Source organism: Genypterus blacodes, unplaced genomic scaffold (genome assembly GCF_046128005.1).
Source record: "Genypterus blacodes isolate CSIRO-AG114 ecotype Tasmania unplaced genomic scaffold, CSIRO-AGI_Gbla_v1 ptg000022l_1, whole genome shotgun sequence".
Taxonomy (NCBI): Eukaryota; Metazoa; Chordata; class Actinopteri; order Ophidiiformes; family Ophidiidae; genus Genypterus; species Genypterus blacodes.
The window spans coordinates 5427992-5436801 of NW_027466835.1; the positions used below are offsets into that span (position 1 = coordinate 5427992).

Sequence of the window (8810 nt, forward strand, 5' to 3'; positions counted from 1 at the left end):
TTGTATGTTCATATTGTCATGCTGTGGCTCTGAGGCAGCCACTTGAGTGCCAACTCCACTATGATGAATGTGGAGGGAGGTTTTTTAATTTCTTTATTCCAGTGCCGGACAGATGACACGCAGACTGGTCGTGGGTCCTTGACGAGAGGAAACCATGAACTCTGGGAGGAGTAGGTTCCCACACCCAGAAGAAGAGATGCAGAACGGCCTAACACAAACAGTCGGCCGCTCAGGAAGGAAAGGGCTCTCTTTGGGCCTTTATCAGATCTGCAAGATCCTCAGCCCGTCCGTCACCCGCTGCTGTCCGAGAGGCGCGACCCCACCCATGTCCAGTCTCTGGTCTTCTTCTTCATGCGAGCCACGAGAGCTGTTTGTGACCCTCGTGGACCTCAGACAGACAGGGAAGCAGGCAGGCAGAGACAGGGCCATGCTCCAATGTTTACTGGTGTCTAATCTGTGTTTTGATTATCACCAGCAGGATTTTGTTTGTTCAGTTAGACAATGTCAAAAATTGAGACACATTTGTCCATCAGATCAAAGAGATATTTTCTATATTTTTGGCACAGCAACAGTGACAAAAGCTCGTATTCCTTAAGTATTCCATTGGTGTGAAAACAGAAAAAAACAAATACAGAAGATGAATCAGTTATCAAACTAATTTTTCATCTCTACGCCTGTATTTTAGTACAAAGATTGTCGTTCAGCCACACGGTGGCGCTACATCAAGCAACCTGTCTTACCCAAACATATTTAAACAGATGCACGTACGTTTGGACCTTCTCTGATTCCACCCTGCATTGTGGAGGACATGCACCAGGAAACATCAGCGAGGATTGCCTCAGTGCTTCTTTTACGATATTCAAACCTGCAGTCATAAAGTCTGTCTTAACTTTCACACTGCATTGATTTATAGTGAAATCTTACTCGAGTGTCAGCTTGTGGACGTGGTTGCCCCCTCTCAGTGTCTCTGGATTTGGCCCCGGTCAGTGCCGCAGAGCAAGAGCTGCCCTCAGCTGTCTCCTGGTTACGTAACAGCCATCTCCTTGCTTACCTCATGGAACATCTCTAGAGTAACTCAAACAGTCTGGAGACACAGAGAGAGAGAGCGAGAGAGCGGGTGAGTGAGTGAGTGAGTGAGGATCACATTCAATACCCCACCCCCCCTTACTGCCCTGTAACCCTGAAGGCCTGTTTACAGTAAAGTCAGAGCTCCCATTTCCAGATTTCCTACCAAAGACATTTGCTCGATTCCTGTTTAAAAGAATGGAATCTGAATCACCCGCCCGCACTTTGTGCTCCGATTTGGCAATGGTGGTTGATATTGACAATTAATCAAATGGCTTTTAGTAAATTGTTTAGTTTTTAGGTCCACACATTTGCTCAATAGTTTAGGCTTAGCTGCTTTCACCAGAAAAACTGCTGTTTCTATTAAAACAGACAGACATGCAGCATGACTGACTGCACGATGATGTGAAGCCTCCAACATGACGAAGGCCCAGATAAACATCAGAAGAGTCAATATCTGACTCTGAGTAATAGCACTTGGTTGGATAGGAACGTGGCATTAATTATGTGATAAAACTTATATCAGTATTCTCAATGTACATTTAGTAGACAATAGTTTGCTAACATAAAAAAAATTTAAACTCACTTTTCTGCCCCCTAGTGGCTGAACTTCGACTTAAAAACCGGAGCCCAGAGAGAGGGAGAGAAAGAGAGAGAGAGAAAGAGAGATCATTATTATCACAGACATTATTTCTTCATTACTTTAGTGATTTATGATGCAATTTATTCTTTATCAATCATCAATCTGTTCTCATTCAGGTTGTGAGAGGCTGTAAGCACATGAACCAAAGTGTTCCATATGTATTCTCTGTGTGCTCAGCTGTTAAAGTTCACATCCAAAGGTCAGAGGAGAGGGGAATCTCGTGTGTTTCTTGTCCCTCATTTGTTTTTTAGGTAGGCTGAGGGTGGGGGGTGCAGAGCGAAGGTCAGGATATGTTTGATCAAGAGGAGGATCACCGCAGGGAAGCAGCGCCACACTGTGAAAACGAACAAACAAGCTGTGGGGCTTCGCCTCGGCATGCTTGAGAGACAAACCCTTGACATCCTCAGCGCACAGAGAGACTCCGGCCCCGAGGAGCTGCCTCTCCCCTCTGGCCTCCCATCATTCCCCCCCTGCTGTCTGTCTCCAGGTTCCACAGCGGCTGCCGGACTCCCTGGCACCAGTGTCTGGCGCTGGGGAAGATCGATCTCCAAGATATGAGCAGGAGAAACTCCACCCAGGCGGCCTGGTAAACACACAGACAAACCTGTTACATCCTCTTCACTAATCATTCCCTGAGAACACAACACACAGCGTGGACAGGTCCCACAAAATCCTGCATTCACACAAAACTCACTTTGCATTTCAGCTGAGTTGAGTGTGCAATTGTTTTTTAGAAAGCTTCCATTTTTAATAGGAATAAAATAAATAGCCCCTTTATGTTCGGGGCCTTTCAAACCTGCATTTGTAGCAGGAAACCCAGTCATTCATCACAGAGTGAAAAATGTGTTGATGCTCTCATCGCTCAGAGACTCCCCAATTCCATCATGCCGAGTGCACTTTGACTTTTCCAGATGCTGAGTTTTGGAGTGGGACCAAGATAAGTGACGCACAGAGGCCATCGTTTCTCAGTGACAGATGAGTAGCCGGCGAGGCCACAGGTCGCCGTTTGTTGGCTCGACAAGCCCACTGTCAGTTATCATCCGGAGGGTAAAAGAGGTCAGGCAGGATCGGGGTCAAGCCTTTGCTTCTGACCTGTGCTTCCTGAACATATAGAGGGATTACAGGCCTTAACATCAAAAAGCTGGATGAGGTAACTCAGTGCTTTGCTGCGTTTATGATTACACCAGGAGCCGTGAAAGAGACAGAATGACAACGTTCGGCTCCTTCTGCAGGGGAAGGCAGTGTGTTTTCATTGTTTTGTTTAAGTTGTGAATACTTTTATGCTTTGGTGGAGAAATCCAATATGTCAGAAATCAATAAGTAGAACTGGGCTGCATTATGGAATTTATGTATGAATAATCACAAACTATGGAACAGGATCTTATTTGTGAATACAGCTGTATTAACTGTACATAGTTCTTATTGTGTTAGATACATACTGCACACTATTTGTTGTGTTTTGTTTTTCTTGCTGTCTTCTTATGTGAGATATTCCTATTGGACCTAACTTCCTTATTAAGTAATCAAAGTTTTTTAAAGTTTCTTAACATAAAGATTCCAGTCTGAATTTAGTAATTGTGTCAAAATGTAATGCACTTTCCTAAAAACACTAAAAAGCTTTACTCATTCACTCAACATGTTGTATTTACATGCATAGTAAATGGAGCGTTCATCCAAATTGACTTAAGAATAAAGGGCTATTATTTTACTTTGACCAACATAACAGTAAGTTTACAAGCAAAATTAGGCTCAGATTACAATGTTGTAAAAGATTGTGAGAGATGTGGAAATTCTTGTTTTAAATGTGTTCAAATCAAAATACCAGTGCACATGTTTCGCATGTTCTGCTGTATGTACTTCCCCCGCTTCTCTGTCGGGGTCAAAGGTCAATCTCGGCTCCGTTCCTGATGCTTCGCTGGGCGCTCTCACTGCTAACGTTGCCACTTGCTGCCCTCTGCTGTTCATGAGCGTCACAATCCTCTCCAAAAGCACACAAGCGTATACAAAAGTCTTACATTTGGTGAAAGAAACGCATGTCACCAATGCGCGAATTTACATAACTGCTGTTTAAAATGCATATGCACACGACATGTATTGTCATGTTTCTGCAATGATTTTAAACCTGAGGAATTCCTTTCCACTGTCATAATCCCACGTTTGATGCCTTCTGCAGGCTGCACACAGGGATCTGGCTCACTCCATTCAAACCCTCAGTCAACCACAGCCTTAATTTGTTTGGATTAAGTTGTCAAAATGTTTCCATTTGTGGCCCCAGATTTGGGTAGAATGCGTTTCACCTTCCTGTGTGAGTCTTTCTGCATTCAAACATTTTCTCTGTGGCTTTGCAGTTCAGCTCTGTGCTCTCTGCTTTAGCCAGATGGCTCCCTCCGTCAATCCCCACTCACAATCAAGATTAAGATTACACGACACACATGCTTGCACAGGCATACACACACACAGAGAGAGACATGCGCTGACATTTAATACGTCAGCAGCACACAGAGATGATAGAATCTGATGTGCCCTTACACTTTCATTCTGAGGATGATATAACACACAGGACAACGCAGGAAGCAGAAGCCCTTAGTTGCTGAGTTAGGAGGGAGGATTAAGTTATTAAAGCGAACCAGTGATTGCGGAAATTCAAGGTTAGAGGAGTGAGTGTGGATTAAAGTATTTTTACCACAATGCTGCAGATCCACAGCGATCATCTGAGAGTAAGAAGACAAGAAGAGAGGACGAGAGGGTGAGGAAGGGAGCGAGCAGAGAAGGAGAAAGGGCAGATTGAAGAGGTTAGAGAGGTCGTCCTGCTGTCACGGGCTTTCCCTGCGCTTCTCAAGTCTGTGTCAACCGCCCGCTACCTTCGCTCACGGAACCCCGCCGTTCGTTCTTTGGAGGCCCAAAGGTCGTGGCCGCTTGAGGCAGGCGCCATGGGCTTTCTGGAGAACTACCAGGAGATCGACCCCGTCACTTTGAACCTTTGCATCCTCATCGCCAGCTACGTTATCTTGCTCCTCGTCTTCCTGATATCGTGCATCATGTACGATTGCCGGGGCAAAGATCCCACCAAGGAGTACGCCCCGGACCCTCAGCCTACCCAATCTCCCATCAGGCTGGTGGTGATGCAGAGCTCTCCTGCCCCGATGGGACGGTGGGACGCGGCCAACATGATCACCACCTACCACGAGCCGCCGCACACAGACTTTAGGGAGAAGAAGAGCACGATGGTGTGACAGACGGACTAACCTTTGTATATACTGGACTCTTTATTTTTTATTTTTTTTGTACATATACTTCTTTTTACGTTCCCTTTTTAAGAATTGCTTCTGTGCTTCTTGTCCGAACCATGTTTGGGTTTGACCTACACAAGACCAGACTTAAACGGTAAGGGACGGTGACGTGTGTTGGTGTCTTTAAGTGCTGTGTGTGTGTGTGTGTGTGTGTGTGTGTGTGTGTGTGTACGCGCGTGAAATCCCTCTTTACCTCAAGGATGGCTAAAGCCTGCGGTCAGTCGACTACGAAGAAATGTCACAACTGATAAAGGAATAAATGGTCCTCCCTGTCGTAGAGATTAATCTTCAACATTTGTTTCAGCCTGAAGGGACAGAAAGCTGTTGAGAGTGTGTGGTGTTCACTTCAGGCCACCGGCGACAGCGTTTGTTCCATTTGTCTCGTCCCAGGGCGGCAAAAAAATGAAAATGATCACAGAGGCTCCACGTTATCAAACTGATAAGCACAGCAAGTTATTTCCTTTCTTGTATCGCTCAAGTGCAGATATGGTACATGAGGTAAACGAGTGAAAGGGCTGTATAAACCTGATAGCTGTGTTTAATGAGTCAATAGACAAAGGCGTTCTATCAAGCAAATATTCTGTTATCTTTAGTTAGTGGTATCAAGGAAGCAAAGTTGACACCAGATTTCGAGGAAACCGAGGAACAAATACACTACCATGAGGTTAAAACTAGTCATGAAGAATTGAATGTTAGCCAGTTTGGCACATTTTCTTGGCTTTATTCTGCTTTGTTCTAAGGTACTGACGCTCACTTCCTCAAAGAAGTTGACAAGTTACAAACAGATAATACAGGAATATCTATTTCACTCCACTGGAAGATTTTCCAACTAGTTTTAGGAAAATAAAGGCCTCAATCTCAGGCAAGAAGGCTGATTAAGAATATACTATCAAAATCATCATCCGATACAAATATGCCCACATCCAATTCATTTCTCAGACCAGGGTACAGTCAGATCAAACCGAAACCTATGACTCTAGTTTTTATTATAGAGACAAGTCAAACATGAATGTGTGGAGCTATAGGTTGTCTGGTAAGGTAATGTTACCATGACAGCCGTCCATATTCACAATCGCCTGATCCATATTCTGTGATTGTATTTATATTGTATTTGGATCTTAGAGTTTCATCTTTGCTCCAAAATCCTCCTTAAAAGTTCATTTTCTCTCCTTCAGAACACTTTCCCCTCCAAGACAAACTGGAAATCCATTCAAACTCACTCAAGTGCATTAGGATGGCAGCACAAATGGGCTCCTATTCCAAAAAGCAGGTTTACTGAGTTACCCGGATCATTTTACTTGGTAAAATCTTGGAACCCCATATGATTTGGAACATGGACTGATGTTCCCGATTTTTTTCAAACGCTGCTTCTTGGAAGACAACTTCCCATGAATAAATACACAATCACACCTGATTATTCAGAGTAAGATTACAGCCTGTGTACTTTGGGCTGCCAACACCCAATGGCAGTTATTCCTGGAGCTCGGATAATTCCAAGTACACACGGATGCTTGGGTGGCTCCCAGTGTAACTCCAGCAGGAAGTTAAACTATCACATTCTGTGTAAATGTTCGGTAATAAATGAACTACCAAAAATACAAACATGGCTTATTGACTTTGACAATGTGAGCCAATGTCTTGCTTCAGGTTAGATTAGACAGGATTATGTTCAATGTGAGTGCTTTTTCACCAGGAACATCGTTGATACTTCATCTTAATTATGAATTGCTCATGTTTAAATGTCTTCAATGCAAGTTTCACCTTTTCTTCTTCTGCTGTTACTGAACTTTAAGATATGAAGCAAACACACATGTGTTCTGGATTAAGTTTCATTAGGACATAGTGAGTAGCTTCATCATCATCAGTATCATCATGTCTGTTATTGTCATTCAGAGTTTCATTGGATGGGTTTGGTCCAATTTGAATATTCTGTCAACCTGCATCAAGCTTATATTAACGCATAACACTTTCGGATTCAAACTTAATTGTCCCGGTGCAGTCAAAGGAATATTAATGTGACATGAAGGTGTAAAGTGAACACAGGAAGGCTGCTATGCCTGGATGCATACACTGTTTCTGTAATCCTCAACCAAAAGCGCCGACGTGTGTGTTCCACTAGAGCACGCTAGGCTCAGCTTGTTGGCGTCGGGCTCAATTAACCCCTCGTATCACAAAACACCAGAGCTGTAGATGTTGTTTCATCCGTTACAACTCAATCTGCGTGAGCGTGTCGCACAATCAATCTGTGGTGATTCATGCAGAATAATGTCCTCGGAATCTGCAGCACTTTCCCAGTTCCAGTCCCTATTAATGTACAGATGTTTTATGCTGCATTTTGTGATTAGTTACATTTAATTTTATTTCTTTGCCATACAGAAGTACAGCAGATTCCCTCCGTTACACTTTCCTTATCCTCCCTAGTGGAGATACGCTATGTGTACTGCATTCTAGCATGAAACAGTAAACCAATTACAAAGCTGGTTAACCCCTGGGTCACGTGTATACATAAAGCCTCTTTTATTCTAAAGGCATTCCCTCCTATTTGTTTGTCCCACAAGAACAGTACAAGTGGTTGTACAGACGGCAAAAGCTTTAATCGTCTACTGAACTCGTGTTCGTATCGCGCTGTGCAGGATTTTGATGACAGGATTTCACATTCTTTTGTTTTGTTGATGGAGCCTTTTAGTAGCAGTGAGTGAGGAACAGTTTAATACCCTGCAGCAAGATGCAACAAATCCTACAGTAGATGTCTCATACTTGTATCAAGGGTATAAATAAATAAAGTATCTAAACCAACTTGAACCCTGATTCCTGCTTATCACAGAGCTCAGACACAATCATTTCATTTAAAACCTGTATTTTAGCTGAATATACATCAACATAAATCGAGGACTCTGAATTCTTTTCCAAGACTCTAGATTTACTCTATTTGTAATGTAATTCTGCGATCATATCATAAACATGGCATAAGGATAAAACTGTGCAATGTGTCCACCACCAAGGACAGAATGTCAATGAATCATCACCGTCATTTGATAACAGCTAAATCTATGTTATAAATATTTTACTGATGCTGAAAAATGTTTGTTTACATCAGCAATGTCTATGTAAACTATATATGTTGTGAACTACAATCTGGTTTATTTTCTGAAAGTCTGGTCGGACAGGAAAAACATAGAATGTTGGGCAGCAGGTTTAGCTCTCTAGCTCTCAGTTTAAAGCCCTGAACTTCTGACCAGGAAACCCCACACAAACAAAGCGCTCTACGTCACAAGAAATATATATTCATATAAACACTTGCACACAATTTCTATAGTAACCCAAACTTCAAGCGCAGACTTCAAAAGGCAAAATTACAACATGTACAGTATATATACGATGTTAACATTTAAACGTACCTGAAAGTCAAGGTGGGACAGGACTAACTTTGAATGTTGGGCAGCAGACTTGGCTCTCTAGCTCCTTGTTAGCGTGAAGGAAAGGAGGAAAAAGGATAATTGACGGATGTGATTGACATTAAACGGCATTTAGGATTATTTGTTTTAGCTCAAAATTGATTTAAAAAAAACAGTGTAAGATAGCAATTAGCAATTAGTGATAGCAATTAAGTAATGAAAAATAGGAATAATCCAAATTTAAATTTATTAATTAAGTAAAGGGAGAGAGGCACGCACGCACGCACGCACGCACGCACACACACACACACAGCGTGTCCGCTTCCGGCGTTCCGCTAATTAATGCCCCACCGTGACAACAATACACGGAACCCAATGTTACAAATAAAATGGTAACTTTGAAGAAGTTCACTGCAA

The 8810-nt window shown here is 42.8% G+C and overlaps 1 protein-coding gene across 1 annotated transcript; it reads left to right on the forward strand.

Moving 5' to 3' along the window:
- The first annotated feature begins 4228 nt into the window (after positions 1 to 4228).
- LOC142992565 (small integral membrane protein 36-like) lies at positions 4229 to 7760 on the forward strand. The gene is made up of 2 exons (XM_076143045.1): positions 4229 to 5092; positions 6174 to 7760. The coding sequence occupies exon 1, from the start codon at positions 4639 to 4641 to the stop codon at positions 4939 to 4941; it is 303 nt and encodes a 100-aa protein (XP_075999160.1). The 5' UTR covers positions 4229 to 4638; the 3' UTR covers positions 4942 to 5092; positions 6174 to 7760.
- Positions 7761 to 8810: the final 1050 nt, after the last annotated feature.

Coding starts and splice junctions, on each gene's coding strand:
- LOC142992565 (XM_076143045.1), top strand. CDS start 4,639: ATGGGCTTTCTGGAGAACTACCAGGAGATCGACCCCGTCACTTTGAAC.